Genomic DNA, 18,268 nt, shown 5'->3' on the forward strand with positions numbered 1-18,268 from the left:
AGTCATGGGGTACTCATGCTGAGGAAAGGATACTTAGGTAACTCCCCTTCCTTGTGGTTCTTTCCTGACATTGGCACCCCAACCTCAGTAAAATTACCTACTTCTTACTTTGAGCCTCACTGTACTCTATCCTGACATCTGTCATGACACCAATCACACTTCTTTGCTTTAACCTATTTTCATGTCCATTTCTCTCCTCTAGACTTACAGCCTGGATGAAGGAAGGGGCAATGCATTATTCATTTTTGTGTTTGGCACATAGCAGTTGAATATGAAGTGATTGCTGAATGAATGAGAGTGAATAAATGGCATCAGGAAACAAACTCAACATTTATGTGCAATAATATATATTATATATGTGTTACAATATGTGCTTATGTTAACAAATGCATGAGATTAATTGACCACAATCAATGTTAATTGCCAAAAGTTGAATTATCTTTAAGGCAAATTCACTTTTACACATACACACAATTATACAAATTAAGACACTTTGGTTATCACCTGTGCTGAGGCTGCAGGCCATAGTGTGCATGATTGAATCTTGAGTTCAGTATCTTCTCTAAGTGGTTATTTATTATTGCTGTAGTTCCTATTTTCTGGACAAAACTATTGAACCGAGTGAGGAATGAGTTATCCATGGGATACCCATTTTCCCAAACATGGTGTAAAATCCATGCTCCTCGTCGAGTACTGAGGAATACCTGAGGGAGACAGAAAGCAAGTCAGAGAAGGAGAGAGAAACTTTTACATAAGATTCTTTTTATTGGGAACACTCTTGCACTGTTGGTAGGAATGTAAATTGATACAGTCACTATGGAGAACAGTATGGAGGTTCCTTAAAAAACTAAAAATAGAATTACCATATGATCCAGCAATCCCACTGCTGGGAATATACCCAGAGAAAACCATAATTCAAAAAGACACATGCACCCCAATGTTCATTGCAGCACTATTTACAATAGCCAGGTCATGGAAGCAACCTAAATGCCCATCGACAGACGAATGGATAAAGAAGTTGTGGTACATATATACAATGGAATATTACTCAGCCATAAAAAGGAACGAAATTGAGTCATTTGTTGAGACGTGGATGGATCTAGAGACTGTCATACAGAGTGAAGTAAGTCAGAAAGAGAAAAACAAATATCGTATATTAACGCATGTATGTGGAACCTAGAAAAATGGTACAGATGAGCCGGTTTGCAGGGCAGAAGTTGAGACACAGATGTAGAGAACAAACGTATGGACACCAAGGGGGGTAAACTGCGGTGGGGTGGGGATGGTGGTGGGCTGAATTGAGCGATTGGGATTGACATGTATACACTGATGTGTATAAAATTGATGACTAATAAGAACCTGCAGTATAAAAAACAAACAAACAAACAAACAGAACAACTAATACTAAACTTTCTTTGGGTTATTTGTATGGAAATATGTTAATATAAATGTTTCAGACATAAAAAAAAAGATTCTTTTTATTAATATTCTACCCATTACCCAGTTTTTGGAATCTTGGCTACTGAGAATTAAGAGGTAAAGACTATTCAGTGGTCACCATTCACTACTTTACCAGACTTGTCTACTGATTTCCAGAAAAAGGATGCTCTATGATACTAAATTTCTGAATGAAAAACAGAAAATTTCATTCATTAGTCTGTATGTTTCTGAATTACTACTTCAAAAAAAAATCCTTGGATATTGATATAGCTGTGCTTTGTATGTAAATAACAGTGAATTTAAAAGTGAGTGAATTGTCATCTTAACTACTACATAATTCTACGATATTGTTTACATCAAAACAAAAATGTACATTAAAAACTTTAATCAATCAAGTTATTCAGTGTCCTGCTTAATGGAATGTAACCAGAATCACTTTCAAATCTTTCTGTAATATATTTGTAAGCTTTTCTATATTCTGATGCAATTAGAAAATATGTTGAACTATTTGTTTGATTTTGGTGCTTTCGCAATCTTAAGGTGATCGTGTTGAATCTCAATTCTTGTTGGTCAAATCTATGAAGTAGAAGATAAATTAGGTGGGCACTAGTGACCAAGCATTTACCTCTTGAAATGCTTATTTAATAATCTTTAACTATATCCTTAGTAAGTGGCTTAGCAATACTTTCTCTTAAAACTTAAGATAAATGATAATAAATAAAGATAAATATGTAAACATAATCAAGATATCTGAACATCCTAGGAGGTTGGGCTTTCCATTAATTAAAGTTTAATTATTAATTAAGCTTAATAATCCTGAATTCAAAAGTTATCTCATTTTCTTCTAAACTCAGAGTATTGTTAATTTTTCAATGGAAGAAAGAACACTGACTGATCAATCATAAATGAAGTTCTTGGATAACCTGCTTTCATATGAAATGAAATATGCCTAAAATAGAATTTATTATTTCTTCCTATCTTCCTCCATCACTGTAGATACAATAGTCCTACTTAAAGAGGATCATATGTTTATCATCTTCATTGATTTTCCTCTTTTTCCTGTTCTTTAGTTCTACCACTAAGATCTTCTGATACCAGATGTATTCTCAGTTTCTTGTCTTTACCGCTATTTGCAGTCTATTTCAGGACACAGGTGCTGCTATGGTAGTAAGAAAAGTCAGATTAATTATCTAACATTTTGTTTTATATATGCTAACGTTTTACCTCATTAGCTCAGTTAATGATAATTTGTTTATATGTGTTTTCCATTGTGAATATGAGGTATTTATTTTGCATTTATCATCTGCTTCCCATGAATTTAAACATCTTGAGGCCAGGGTCCATGGATTTTGCTTTCTTATTTTTGTTCCTCATAGACCAAACTTGCATTCTGGATGGCATCCATATATGCAGAGGCTTTTATTAGTGAAAGCTGTGGTTTTCTATCAAACAGATCTGTTTTGCTACATGACTGAGCTCCACAGCGATATCCACTCCAGAATTCCCAATGCCAACAACTATAATTCTCTTTCCTGAAAAGTCCTCAGGACTTTTATACTCCCGACTGTGGAAATAACAGCCTTCAAACTTCTCAATGCCTGTGGCGGAAGAAGAGAATTTCTCATTATAATGAGTACTTTTCACTTTGCTAATTCAACACAGAGAAGAAAGTTGTGTTTTACATAATTTGAAAGGGCAGATTCTGAGTTTAGGTCAGTAAATTGAATATCATCCTTTGCTTTAAAAATTTAAGTTTATATTTCACAGAACTCAAGGAAAGAGGGAGTAAACTCAGAATCAGTACCTGTGGATACAAAATAAAGACTAGTGACCTTGTAACATTATAAATGGTAGATCTGCCTTAGACCTGCCCAAAATGAAAGTTTCACAACAATTTCACTATGATATAATTTTATTCATTATTACATTGTCTCATGTAGTCTTAAGTAAAATGATGAAGCAGGAAACTGGGAGTGGTTGTTTTGTTTTGTTTCATTACTCTCTAAGGAGGTATAGGGCTTTTCTCCTTCAATTTGACATCTCCTCTGACTTCCAAGTGTCTAATGCCCTCATACTGTTCCTTGCTCTGCTGAGGGCTTCATAACAGTACCCACTCTGTGTCTGCCATTCTCAGAGATTGTCACACCCTGAACATGTTTAGCCCCTCCCTATTGAAACCTAACCAAATAAACATATCCCATATATCTCTCTATAAGGAGTGTCTCTCAGGAAGGAAGTGAATCAAAAAGAAGATGAAAAATATGTAACAGTAATATAAACCATAGATTATATCATATTCATATCATGATTTTCAGAATATATTGCATCTTAACATTCAGAAGATCAAGCACTTTCATTTTACAGTGATTGTGTTGATGTGTAGACACAGAAAGGTTATATATTTATCATACATAACTCAGCTAGTCAGTTGGACAATCATACTCCAAGTTTAAGTCCTTTGATTTCCATCTAGGACTCTTCTATTTTGAGTTTTCCTCAACCCCTGAACAGTTTCTTATGATGGTTTTTTAAGCATCATAGAAAGGCACTGATAAGTCAAATATTTCTTGATTGACTTTTGATAGCAATTGATGGAAAGGGAAGGAAAATGGAGTAGGAATAAAGGGAGAGGGTTTAGTTAGTAGTGGGGAGGTTTTTTGTTTGTTTGCCTGTTTTGTCTGTTTGTTTTTGTTTAAGTAATAGTATCCTTTAAAATGGGAACCATTTACCACAAAGAATTAGAAGGGAGCAATAAGATAATAGTTTGTTTTTATTAACCAGTGAAAAATACATGATAAATAAATGCTACTTTCAGATCTTATCCCATACTCTTTTTTATATTGCAGGGAAGCAAATTTCTATGTTTATGGATTTTGCTTGTTTTGCTTGTCATTTGTCTCTAAATTTTATTAATTCCATTTTTCTCTGGAAGAAGATAAGATCAAATGAATGGACATGAAACTAAAACCATTTAAATGTGGATTAATTTTTGTTATTTATTATAAGCTATAAGAAACTTTAGTAAATAAAAAATAGAAATTGTTGTCTTTGCCTACTTTTGTATTTCAAGGTACTACATTATCCTGTTAACATAAATGTTGGACAGTTAGTTGTTTGTTATTGAATGTTACCGGAGATATTTCATTAATTATAGTAATAAAATTTATGCTCAGTCACTTTGCTCTGTAAGCTATTTGGCAAGTACTTTTTTACCAAGTAGATTCTTATGACATACCTGGGAAGGACTGAAGTGGTAAGTAGGGGTCTGTGTGATGTCCGCTGCAGACCAAAATCCCATCAAAGACCAAAGTCTCCTGTTTTCCATTAGCCTCCACAACAACATCCCATTGTCTACTGAAGGAAAAATCTGGATGTTTCCTCACACTTTGCACTTTGGTCTGAGAAAAAGGGCACAAGCACAAATCATATGCAATCACTTTCCTCAGGTTAATTCCTCCTCTTCAAAACCCCATATACCTGAACAACACAATTCATCTGCGGCATCCATACTCATTTATTTCCACTCCTGGGTATTCCCATCATGACTTTGCTGTGGGTGCATGCTTTGGTCTGAATGTTGTGTCTCCCAAAATACATATGTTGAAATCATAACCCCCAAAGGAGATAGTGTTAGCAGGTGAGGCCTTTGGGAAGTGGTCATGTCATGAGGGTGAAGTCCTCATGAATGGAATTAGTGCTCTTATAAAAGAGATCCCACAGAGCTCCCTAGCCCCTTCCACCATGTAAAGAGAAAGAAGGCATGGGCTATGAACCAGGAAAAGAGCTCCCACCTAACCAAACTGGAAACTTGATCTATTTCCAGTCTCCAGAACTGTGAGAAATAAATTTCTGTTGTTTATAAGCTACTCCATCTGTGGTATTTTGTTATAGTAGCTTCAACAGACTGATACAGCACATTTTCAAGATATTATGAGTATTTCATAAAAAAAAAAGTTTTCCACAGAAATAGTTGAGACTTACCTATGAGAAAACAAGGAAGTGACTGAAGCCACAGGAATAATATCCCTTTTCCAGGAAGACTTCCAAATGAAAGAAAATAGTATTCCTTGTAGTTTTCATACTATAGCACAGGCCTGTCCAGTTTCCCTGGTCTCAACTTTTTCAGAGAGGAATTAGTGCTCCACCATGACTATAGGGATGGAGTTTTATGTGACTGTTGAGGGTGGTGGTTGTAGATAGATGGTGGGAGCTATGTGGATCTGAAAATGTCTTCCTTATAGTGTTTCCATGACCCTGGTTCTATATAATTTGGCTCAGTTACTATTGCCATTATTATAAGTCCTTAAACATTTTGAATTTAAGGCTAAGATACCACACCACACCAAAGTATTATCAGAATGGGTAAAACTCTCCAACTTTACATTCAAGTGTAATCTTCAAAACATTGTTTCATTATAAGTGATGGTTTTCTAGTGTGGAAGCGCACTAATGATCTTTTCCTCTGATCATACGATAGGATGCCAAGTATACCTCCTGTGTGTGCACAAGTGAGTGTGTCTGCACCCACCCACACACAATGCAATATTTCATTTATATTGTACCTTAAAACGAATGTATTTCATGAGGCCAAAGTGTTTGACATACATCCTGAAGTAGTCCATGAACTTGGAGTTGTGCATATAATCTGGAAAGTGATCAGGTATGGGGAAGCCACTGAAGCACATCATCTCTTTGGAAGTGTTGATGGTCACAGATTTGTAGATACTGGGCATTTTCTCTGAAGTATTTTTCTACAGCAAAAATAACCCTCTCTTAATAAAATAAACTTTGCAATAGCATGAAAATCAAAATAAGATATTTTAAAGAAGGAAAATAATCTCAGGTATAATAAAGTGGTACTTTGTCTTTTATATTCTCAAAGAATATTTTCTCCCTCACTGCCATATCTGCTAGAAAAAAAAAAGTTTTATTGGATGAACAATAAGGCTTATGACTGACTTTTCAATAAAAGTAATGGAAGTAAAAAACAATGGAATAATATATTTAAAATGCTGAAATAAAAATGTTTACCTACACTTCTATACCCAGTGAAAATATACTTCAAAAATAAAAGTGAGGGGCTTCCCTGCTGGTGCAGTGGTTAAAAATCCGCCTGCCAATGCAGGGGACACGGGTTCAAGCCGTGGTCTGGGAAGATCCCACATGCCATGGAGCAAATAAGCCTGTGTGCCACAACTACTGAGCTTGCGCTCTAGAGCCTGCGAGCCCCAACTACTAAGCCCGCGTACCACAACTACTGAAGCCTGCACGTCTAGAGCCCGTGCTCCGCAACAAGAGAAGCCACGACAATGAGAAGCCCACACACCACAGCGAAGAGTAGCCCCCACTCACCGCAACTAGAGAAAGCCTGCGCACAGCAGTGAAGACCCAAGACAGCCATAAATAAATAAATAAATAAAAGTGAAATAACACGTATTCAGACAAACAAAACCTGAGAGGATTTGTTGCCAGCAATCCAGCACTACCAGAAATATGAAGAAAGTTCTTCAACTTGAATGAGAATGAACCATGATGGAAATGTGCAAACATGGGAAGGAATGACAAACACTGGAAATAATAAATATGTGGATAACATAAAGTCTATTAACACTTAAACAACAACAACAACAACAGCAATAATCTCTTGTGGGGTTTATAGCATTTTTCAGAAGTAAAATATATAATAATACAAAAGATGGGAAGGGGAAAATGAAAAATCTTTGCTTTATTCAGAAAGTGGTAAAAGTACAAAACATAAAATAGAAAACAATGTCAGGATGCATATTGAAATTTTTTGGATAACCATTAATTATAATGCAAGACTGGGTATCTAATAATGTACGAGAAAAATAGAAAAAATATTTGAGTGATATCAAAAGAAAGAAGGAAATAGAATAAAGAACATAAAGATATAAAACAAAAACATGCTAGATATTAAACTAAAGCTCAACGATATTCATATTTCATTACACATAAACACTCAAATTAAAATAAAAAACCAAAATTATCACAAAGATATTTTTTAATGTTGTTTACAAGAGACAAAATTAGACTGAAAGATTGGCTATATCATGTAAAGACTAATCAAAAGGCAACCAGATTGGCTATATTAATGTCAAACAAATTAGACATTATGGCAAGATTAGAGATAAGGAGGGAGAGGTCAATTCTACAGGAGCTATAAAAGGTCAATTCTACAGGAGATATAAAAAGTTAAATATGAATTTGCCTAGTAACACAGTTTCAAAATATATAATATAAAGGTTAATAGAATTAAAAGGAGAAATAGATAAACCCATATTCAATAGCTGGAGAATTCAAATCACCCCACTAAGTAACTGATAGAACAAAAAATGGTAAAAGCATAGAAAAGTGAAGAACACCATTAAACTTAACTGACATACATAGACAAATAAACTCAGCAACTTTAGACTACACATTCTTTTGAAGTTCATATGACACACAAATATAGGCCCTATGCTTGGCCATTAAAATAGTCTTTTAAACAAATTTCAAAGGATTAAAATCAGTGCACATTCTCCAACCATAGTGAAATTAAATTAGAAATCAAGAAGAGAAAGATAACCAGAAATCCATACCCTTCAATTGTTTAGAAATTAAGCAGCACATGTAAATGACCCTTATGTCGGAGAATATATCACAGAGATATTAGAGAACAGTTTGAACAGTCCAGTAATGAAAAAACTGTGAATGAAACAAACCAGTGATGGTAGGAAAATTTATAGCTTTAAATGAACATATTAAATACGAAAAAAGTTACAAATCAATATTCTAAGCTCCAAATAAAGGACCTAGATAAACTGCAAAATAAACCCAAAAATGTAGAAACAGAAAATAATAAAGAAATGGGCAGAAATCAATAAAATACAACTTAGATGTGCGGTAGGGGGAAAAGACATGACTATAAGCTTGTTAATAAACCCCTAGTAAGATTGACCAAGAAAAAAAGAGAAATTATAAACTATCAATATCAGGAATAAAATGAAACATCATTATGGAATCTACATATAATAAAAATAATTATAAGAGGATACTATAAACAATACCCCCCAAACTGACGACTTCCTTGACAAACAATACTTATCAATCTGACATGAAGAGAAAAAGAAAATTGGGAAGTCTTAAATCTTATTAAAAACCTTCCTACAAAGAAAACTCAAGGCCCAGATAGCTTCACCATTGAATTCTTCTAAATATTTAAAGAAAAGTATACCAGTTGCATATAAATGCTTTAAGAAAATAGAAGAGGAAAGTACACTTCTCAATTTATTTCATAACTTTGAGGTTGAATAATCTTGATACCAAATCTGAATCAGACATTATAAGAAGGAAAAATTATAATACAATATCTTTCATAAATGTAGACAAAAATGTTCAAAAAGTTTTGTATTATGTTATCAATTTACAAATATCAGTAAAAATTATGAATCTCATCTAGGAACATATAAAACAAAAATTACCAAGTAGGGGTTTTTCCAGGAGTGAAACTTTGCTTTATCATTTGAATATGAATCAGTACAAAGCATTGCACTAACAGAATAAACAGAAAAAGCATATGATGACCTCAGGTAATGCAGAAGAATTATTTGATAAAAGTCAATATATGTCCATAATTTTTAAAACTTCTTCACAAGTTATGTGGAAATTTTCTTAATCTACAAAAACCTTAGCTAACATGATTACTGATAAAATATTGAACAATTTGTATCTGAGGTTGGCACAAAGAGAAGGATGTTTTCAATCAGCATTTTTATGCAACACTGTTCTAGAGACCCTAGCTAACACAATAAGTCAACAAGAACAACAACAACAAAAAAACCCAAAATCATAAGTATTAGGAAGGAAGAAGTAAAGCTGTTTTTGTGCATAGAAGTTATGTATATGTAGAGAGAAAATCCAAAAGAATCTACATGTAAAGCATTAATAAATTCATCAAGTTGTTGGACACAAATTAATGGTTCTTTATACCAGCAATAATGTGTAAATTGAAGCTTTTGTGACAGCTAGCATTTACTAGAGTAAAAACATCAAATACTGAGGAATAATCTAACAAAAGATATGAAAGACTTCCACACTAAAAAGTCATAAATAAATGGAGAGATAAGCCATTCAATGAATGAGATGATTCAGTATTATTATGATGTCGATCTTTTCCAAATTTATCTATAGATTCAATAAGATCCTACATAATATTCCAATAGATACTTTTTTGTGAAAACTGATAGGGCAATTAAAAAATTTATATGGAAATGTAAGTATCCTTGTAAAATTAAGACAATCATTATGAAGAAGAACAAAAATACCAAACTTTACTATAAAGTCACAGTAAGATAGTGGTACATGGATAGAAAAATGGATCAATGGAACAGAATTAAGAAATAAATTCACCCATAAACAGTCACCTAATTTACAAAAAGAGACACTCTTTCAATTTAGTGGGATAAAAGATAAATAGTGTTGTAACCACTGGATATCTGTATGAGAGAAAAAAAAAAAAAGAATTTTGACCCCTATATCTCACCATATACAAAGAGTAATTCAAAATGGACCATAGACCTAAATATTAAAAGTAAAGCAATAAAGGTTCTGGGAGAAAACATAGTAGAATACCTTTAAGACCTTGGGATAAAAAAAAGTTACTTATATATGACACAAAAGTACAAACCAAAAAAGAAAATCTCCATCCTATTTACCGTATACCGATGTTAAGTCAGAAAAAATAATCTGTGACATCCCTAACCTTAGGCACAATACCATCTGATCAGCTGAAGGAATCCTCAACTACCATCCCCTTCTAATATTTCTCATGGTCACATGGAATCTCAGCTACCAAGAATAGAATCTCTTAAATTTCATGCCTAAGTCTGAAATTGACATATATGTACAAACTTCTTCAGTCAGTCAGTAATGCAAGCAAGATTAAGGTCATCAATTTATTCTTAAGAAGTGTGGTGTACTGTATGTTCCATTTGAGGAAACCACCATCCAAACAGTTACAGATATTTTTAAAAGTGACCTTCTTAAAACAAAGTAAAATCCAAACTTACTCTAAATTTCCAGAGACCTCCAATATCATCATTTCTTTCAAAGCAGGTGGGCTCCAAATTTTCCTCTAAGCAGCACTTAAAGGCACCCAGTCCACTAATTCCAGCTCCAATCACAGCAATCTGTTTCTTGGCCATGGTGCCTCAAAACTCAGCTGGGTGGTAGAAATGGAAAGCTCTGTCACTACCATCCATCCCATTTAAAAGAAAATTAATTTGTCACAGCACCTACAGTTCGCTGTCCTAAAGTCTGGTTTTCCTTATTAGCAATGAGAACACCAATATGTTGATCATCTGTCAGAGGCTATGATAAGTTCACAAAAATATACAAAAATAAATGCATTCCCTCAAAAAGTTCTGCATATATTCGGGATAGAAACACAAACATGTAATTACCAGACTATGTAACAAATGCAATAATACCACCATACCATGTGTGCTATAGGCAGGCAGTATAGCGAAGGAATACTTGAACTGCTGGAGGAAGTGACATATACTAAAACTTAAGGGTGAATGAATATAAATTCACTAGGTAAGAGACTAGGAAGGGTGGTGTGTGTGTGTGTGTGTGTGTGTGTGTGTGACATTCCAGACAGGGGAGACAACTTGAGTGAAGGCAGAAGTGAGAAAATATAGAGAACCACATACAGTCTAGTAAAACTGAATTCAGTAAGATATGGACTGAAATAGGTCCATTAGATTTGCCAAGGTAATGGTCATGGGTGATCTTTGCCAGAGAAATTTCACTGGAGCAGTGGGGTAGAAGCCATCTTCCAACAGTTTGAGGAGAAAATAAGACCAGATAGAAGTAGATACAGTGACTGTTAATTACACTCCAGAAAAGCCTATGAAAACAAAATAAATTCAATATATTGATATTTTCCTCTTTCTGAATGACCTAATACAAGCTAACTGAAATAACTTGGGAACTTTATAAAAAATAAACTGTATTTTCGAAGTATGTAATACAGTATTGTTGACTATAATCACAAGGTTGTGCATTAGATCCTCAGAACTTATTCATCTTCTATCTGCAAGTTTGTAGAGTTGCTAAGAGACTAGATCTTAAATGCTCTCACCATAAAAAAGAAATGACGGTTATATGATGTGATAGAGGTGTTAGCTAAAGCCACAGTGGTAATCATATTGCAATACATAAATGCATCAAATCAACATGTTGTATGCTGTAAACTTACACAATGTTATATGCCACTTATATCACAATAAAAAATTTAAAAAATTAAAACACATGTAATTAAAGATGGTCTAAGAGTGAAAAAACTGTATTTTTGAAATTATTATGGAAGTATCAATACTTATTATCTCTGAGCCTTAGATTGTTTATTCACTTGTTTGTTTACTCATTTATTTATTTGTTCAACACTTACTGTTCTCCAGCTACGGACCAGGTACTGTGTCTGTTGCTGAGGCCATGAAGAATATGACATAGTCCTTGACCTCAAGGCTTCAATGTAAAGGAGGAAAGCAGTGCAGATAAAGAAAGACACCACATCATAACTGCTAAGGTTAAGACACATAAAGTTGTGCCTCGACCTTGTTGAACCACTCGTAGTGACTATTTAGACCCATGCCTTTTCTTGCTGAAAACGCCATTTGTTGCAGATGCTGTTTCCACTGCAGAAATATCCTCCCTTGTCTACTGGTTACCTCCTATGTAACATTTTCCATGAAATTCTCCAGCATAGTTAAGCTCATCCTAAGAAGGTAACCACACAGTATAGATCTCTTTTATTGCATTTAGCACATCCATTTATTTATTCTTCTATCTGACTTATTTTACTGAGTAATAAACACCTAGCAAGAGTTGAGACTCAGCTGATATCTAATAAATGCCTTTAGAATAAAATTTGAGTGAATAAATTAATTTCTAAACTTCCCTACTTTTTTGTACTTGCTAACATAGTTGGACAGTAAGAATACTATACAACTATAATCAGATAAAATATACTGGTGACTATCCCCACAAAGCAATATATGTTATAAGGCAAAGTTAAAAGACCAACCTTTGGAAAAAAGAAAAATCAAGTTTAATTTCAGCTTCTCAATGAAAGTAGATCTTTTGCTCCCTCTGTCTTCTTTAAAACAAAGTCATTCCACGGCAATTTAAAGATTTTATAGCTTATTGAACGAGTTACTGTGTAATCCCTTCCCATGACTCCTCCTATTTGGATTCAAAAAATTGCCATGAGCTTTGTAGGGAAGGGACCATGTCTAATTTGATGAGATTTAAAATTCAGCCACTGGTATTGGTCTGTAATACATTTTAATGCTAATTGGCACGTTGAAAAGACCATCCAAACTAAATCATTTGCATTGGCCTGGGAAAGCATAACAAATATTTTGGAAAATAAGCAATGTTGTTAATTACTCTTCACAAGTTGAAACATTTTTATCACTTCAGATAATTTTATGTTAAGAAAATTTTAATGTATTTATGTTAAGAAAATTTTTTATGAAAATAATGTTTAGTTAATGCTTATAACATAACTTTTAAAAGAAGACAAAACAAGCTGTAAATTACAAAAAAAATAGCAATTGTTATTAATTATTGTATTTGGGTGATGGAACAATAGATGATAATGTTTTTAAATTAAATTAAAAAATTTTTATTGGAGTATAGTTGCTTTACAATGTTGTGTTAGTCTCTGCTGTACAGCAAAGTGAATCAGCTATACGTATACATATATCCCCTCCTTTTTGGATTTCCTTCCCATTTAACTCACCACAGAGCATTGAGTAGAGTTCCCTGCGCTATATAGTAGGTTCTCATTAGTTACCTATTTCATATGTAGTAGTATGTATATGTGGAGGATAATGTTTTTAATCTTTATACCTTTATATATTTAACAATATATATATGTAAAGCAAATTAAAAAATGATTGCTGCTAAACACTTAGGCATTGGGCTCTCAGTTATAATCCAGGGGGAATTAGAGATTCATATCTTGAGTTGGAAGGGAACTTAGAGGTCGCCTAGTCCAATCTTGTACCAAATGTAGAAATTCTGTTTATAGTAACCTCACATATGTTTATCAGGTCTTGACTATATATAGTGATGGGGCTGTTGTTGTTTCACAAGTAGTACATTCCATTTCCAGAAAGTACTAATCTTTAGAAAGGTCTTTCCTACCATATATTAACATCTACTTCTCTAACTTACGTATAATAATCCTCATTCAGTAAGTCCACTCTGTTTTCTATATGATGACTCTTTTAGACAGCTATCATATACCATCTAAAATTCTCTTTAACTAGGAAAATTTCCACAATTCACTCAACTGTTCTCTTAACACAATGTGAGACACAGTACCTATTCAGGGTGTTGAAAAGGCATTTGTTGGATTGACCAATAAAACTAAGTAACTAGATCTTTTTATCAACTTAGTTACCATCCTCTGGATGAAGAGAGTTAAGATGTGCCATGCAGACTTGTGAGAACTTGATTTCAAAGACAATCTGCTCACTCCTTTCCTGGTTCTAACGTAAATTACTTACGTTGGTTACATCCAATGTAATGGGGGAACTGATGAAGGGGCAAGAGAGGAAGAAGGAGGATAGAGTGGCAATGCAAGATATAATGAGTCCATTATTTTCTGGGGGTGTCTCAACAACTGACATCAATATCAAGTCCTCATTTAGCTCTTTACTTCCAGGATACTGGTGGTGGTGTTTGGAGATGGGGATATAAGTCGATGGAATTGTTCTAGTTACTCTGGTTTTATTTATCTTGTTTATTTATTTGGCTCTAAGACTTGGAGAATTCATGTGTTGGAGGCAGCTGAATCAGGGACTCAGGTATACCTGAAGTAAGAGGGAAGGTGTCAGACTCATAACAAGTGTAATAAATTGAAGATGACATCCTGATAGTGGGTCCACTTAACCCTCATTTACTTCTTTCCCTGACTCAACTCCCTATATGCTGAGAGTTAGGTACAAAGGAGGCTGGAGAGCTCCACTCTAGGGAAACATACTGATCTAAGAGGGAAAAACCATCTAGATACTGACATTTGGGAGTCTCTCTCTGAAAAATCGTGTTCCCTGACTGACTACCTTCCAGTGAAACTCACCATTAGATGAACCCTACCTATGCATAAAGAGCTTCCAATAAATCTTTCTCCTCATTCTTAAAATGAACAACCACTGAGGGCTGGGTGAGAGATGTTGAATTACAATAGTGATGGAAAGAAAGGATCTTAATTCATATTTAGCAGATAGAATTGATAAACGTATATTCTAGCTGATTAGTCATTTGTGTCTTGGAAGGAGCAACAAAAGTGGAGTGAAGACAATGAAAGAAATTCTTAATATCTTTATTATATCCCATCCACTTTTCAAATTGTGTTGTTTTAAAGATATAGTTTATTGTAATCAAAAATATAAATTATTTACTTTTATTATGATGGGGCATATATTTTCCTGAATAAAAAGTTTTTATTTAAAAATTTATATTAAATCCAAGAGAATATTACAATAAACTCTTATGTACACATCACTAGCTTCAACAATTACAATATATGGTCAATTTTGTTTCATCTGTAGCACTGCCTACTTTGTAATTGGATTATTTTGAAGAAAATCCCAAACATGTTATTTCATTTGTAAATATTTTATTATCTATTCTTAAAGGCAAAGGACTCTTCTTTTAAAATATAACTATGATATAATTAGCATACCTAAAATAATCACATTACTTCCTTAGCATCATCATATATTCAGTAATGATAAAATTTTTTGCATTGTCTTATGAAGTTTTGTTGCTTTTCAAATCATCATCTAAGTCCACACTTAAAAAAAAAAGAACAACCAAAGATATTTTAGGAAAGACTATATCATGAAAAATAGAAACCAAAATAAACAAAGTGGAAAAAATAATCTCAGAGAAAAAGGACAGTGAAGGGAGAAGAAAATTAAAACAAAAGACATAACTAATATTCTTATGAATAAAAGAAGATATATATGCATGAAACAAGTCTGGATGGCTTTAAGGAAAGAACATCAGAGAAGCAGAACTTTTGGAAATTGAAAATATGGTAGCAGCAATGTAAAACCTCAGCAGGAGATCTGGAAGAGAAGACTGAGGGGAAAAAAATCTTCCAGAGAGTAGAATAAATAGACAAAGAGATGGAAAACTTAAGAGAAAAGATGAAAAAAGCAGGTCATCAGGAAAAGAGATTCAATACACAAAAAATAGAACCTCTAGAAAGAAAATAAGAGGAAATAGAATAAATACTTTTAAAAATATATTTCCTAAAATGGAAGGATTCAAATTTCTAAACTAAAACTTCTCTGCATACCCAGTACAAAGAATAAAAAAAAGATCTCCTCCAAGGCACATCATCATGAAATTTCAGATCACTGGGAATAAAGAGACTATCATCAAATATCCCAAGGAGAAAACAAGCCACACTTAAAGCTATAAGACAATGCATAAAATCCTCAACAATTCAAATAAAAAATCATTTTGAATCCAGAATTCTATATCCAACTACAGTATCAATTAAACACAGAAGTAAAATCAAAACATTTTAAGGTCTGATAAAACTTACCATCAATGAACTCTGCCTCAGGAAGCTACTGGAGGTTATGTTCAACCAAAACAAAATGGTAAACCAAGGGGAAGATGACACAAGATCCCGGAAACAGATGATTCAAATCAAGAGTAGGGCAAAGGAAATTCTCAGATGGTGAAGAAGAAAAGCCCTGGGATGGTAGCCAGTCCAACCTTAGTAGGAGGTCAGCAGACTCCAAGAGACATGCCTCCATGAAGGAAAAAAGAAGAGAGAAATATTCTTAACTAATGTCTTTAACCAAATTAAGAGGAGATTTTCAATTTTGCTGGAAGGTTTGGGTTATATAAGTAGATGGAAAATTAAGGAAATAAAAATGGAATAATTAACCTGAAAGAAAACAAAAATTTATAACAAGAAAATAAATGTAACCATAGTGTTTTTACTCAATACCTAACTTTGTCCTACAGCTAAGTTTGCAGCCTCATATGATATACATATACCTTATGAAATAATCACCACAATAAAGCTAATGATCATATCCACCACCTCACATAGTAACCATTTTTCTTTTATTTCTCCTTTCTCTCCTCTCTTTCCTCCTTTCTTCTCCCTCCCCCTTTCTTTCTTTCTTTCTTTCTTTCTTTCTTTCTTTCTTTCTTTCTTTCTTTCTTTCTTTCTTTCTTTCTTTCTTTCTTTCTTTCTTTCTTTCTTTCTTTCTTTCTTTCTTTCTTTCTTTCTTTCTTTTCTTTCTTTCTTTCTTTCTTTCTTTCTTTCTTTCTTTCTTTCTTTCTTTCTTTCTTTCTTTCTTTCTTTCTTTCTTTCTTTCTTTCTTTCTTTCTTTCTTTCTTTCTTTCTTTTCTCTATAGAACACTTAAGATCTACTTTCTTAGAGCATTTCAAGTATACAATACAGTACTGTTAACTATGATCCTGTACATTAGATCTCCAGAGCCTATTCATCTGGATAACTGAAACTTTGCACCTCTTGACCAACATCTCCACATTTCCTCCTCCTTGGAGTTCCCGTCAACCACCATTCTACCCTCTGCTTCTATGAGTTTGTCTACTTTAGATTCCACCTATAAGTGCAATCATGCAGTATTTGCCTTTCTGTGTCTGGTTTATTTCATTTACTATAATGTCCTTTGGGTTCATCCATTTTGCTTCAAGTGGCAGGATCTTTAGTGATGGATTTTGTTTGTTGAAAGGTCATTCTGCTTCAGCAAATAATGTCAAGATACAGCTCCACTGCATGGACTATAGAAAAATCTAACCAAATTCTTTGAAATTTCTGATACAGCAAAAGTTGAAATGCCACATATTTAAAATGACTGGATAGCAAATTGATTACAACTTTTATCCTTTCTTCTCATCTCCAATTACTCTTCCCTTTTGGCTCTTTATAAACATATATCCTCAGAGTTTACCATATCTGTTCATTGGTTCCCTACTTTCTTTCTTCTGGTTTATAGTGGAAAATAAAAAAGCAACTTTGTATTGTATCTAAGTCCATGGGAAACACATAAGGACAAAAAATCATTACATAGTGGATGAGAATTGGCCAGAGAGTCACAAGGACCAGGTTTTGATCCTGATGCTGCCCACCAGCTAGCTATATATTTAATGCAAGTCACTTAGCCTCTTTCATTCTGTGTCCTCATTTATAACACAAAGGGTGAAGTAGATGACCACTAAGCCCACATCTAGCCCCCAAATTCCATGGTGTATAGACAAGCAAACATGTATGTAAGGGCTGAGATAGTGTGGAGTTCTGCCTTGGTTATCCTGCTTGGAAATTTTCACAGAAGCTAATAAACATTCATTATAACTATAGAGAAGTACAAACACCTGAATGACTGTAGTAATTTTCTATTACCAAACAACAAATAATAATAAACATAAGGAATTAAAACAAGACTCATTTATCACCTCATACTTTCTGTAGGTCAGAGTCTGGGCACAGCGTAGCTGGGTTCTCTGCTCAGGGCATTACCAGGCTGAAATCAAGGTGTTGGCCAATGCTGAGGTCTCAGTTGAGCCTCTTCCAAGCTCATATGCATGCTGGCAGAAGTTATTTCCTTGTAGCTGTAGATCTCATGGATCTGTGTCTTCAGAGTCAACAGAAGCATGTCTCTCTGATGCTTCCCTCTCTTTTAAAAGCCTTAGGCCACTCTAGATAATCTCTTTTGATTAACTCAGAATCACTGATTAAGGAATTTAATTACACCTGCA

General features: G+C 33.8%; 1 protein-coding gene across 1 annotated transcript; it reads right to left on the reverse strand.

Annotated features, from left to right (window-relative positions):
• Window positions 1–500: 500 nt before the first annotated feature.
• LOC133088011 (flavin-containing monooxygenase 5-like) lies at window positions 501–10,643 on the reverse strand. The gene is made up of 5 exons (XM_061185775.1): window positions 10,509–10,643; window positions 6,003–6,191; window positions 4,676–4,838; window positions 2,899–3,038; window positions 501–707 (listed from the first exon to the last, which is right to left on the reverse strand). The coding sequence occupies exons 1-5, from the start codon at window positions 10,641–10,643 to the stop codon at window positions 501–503; spliced, it is 834 nt and encodes a 277-aa protein (XP_061041758.1).
• Window positions 10,644–18,268: the final 7,625 nt, after the last annotated feature.

The sequence above is a fragment of the Eubalaena glacialis genome, chromosome 3 (assembly GCF_028564815.1).
Source record: "Eubalaena glacialis isolate mEubGla1 chromosome 3, mEubGla1.1.hap2.+ XY, whole genome shotgun sequence".
Taxonomy (NCBI): domain Eukaryota; kingdom Metazoa; phylum Chordata; class Mammalia; order Artiodactyla; family Balaenidae; genus Eubalaena; species Eubalaena glacialis.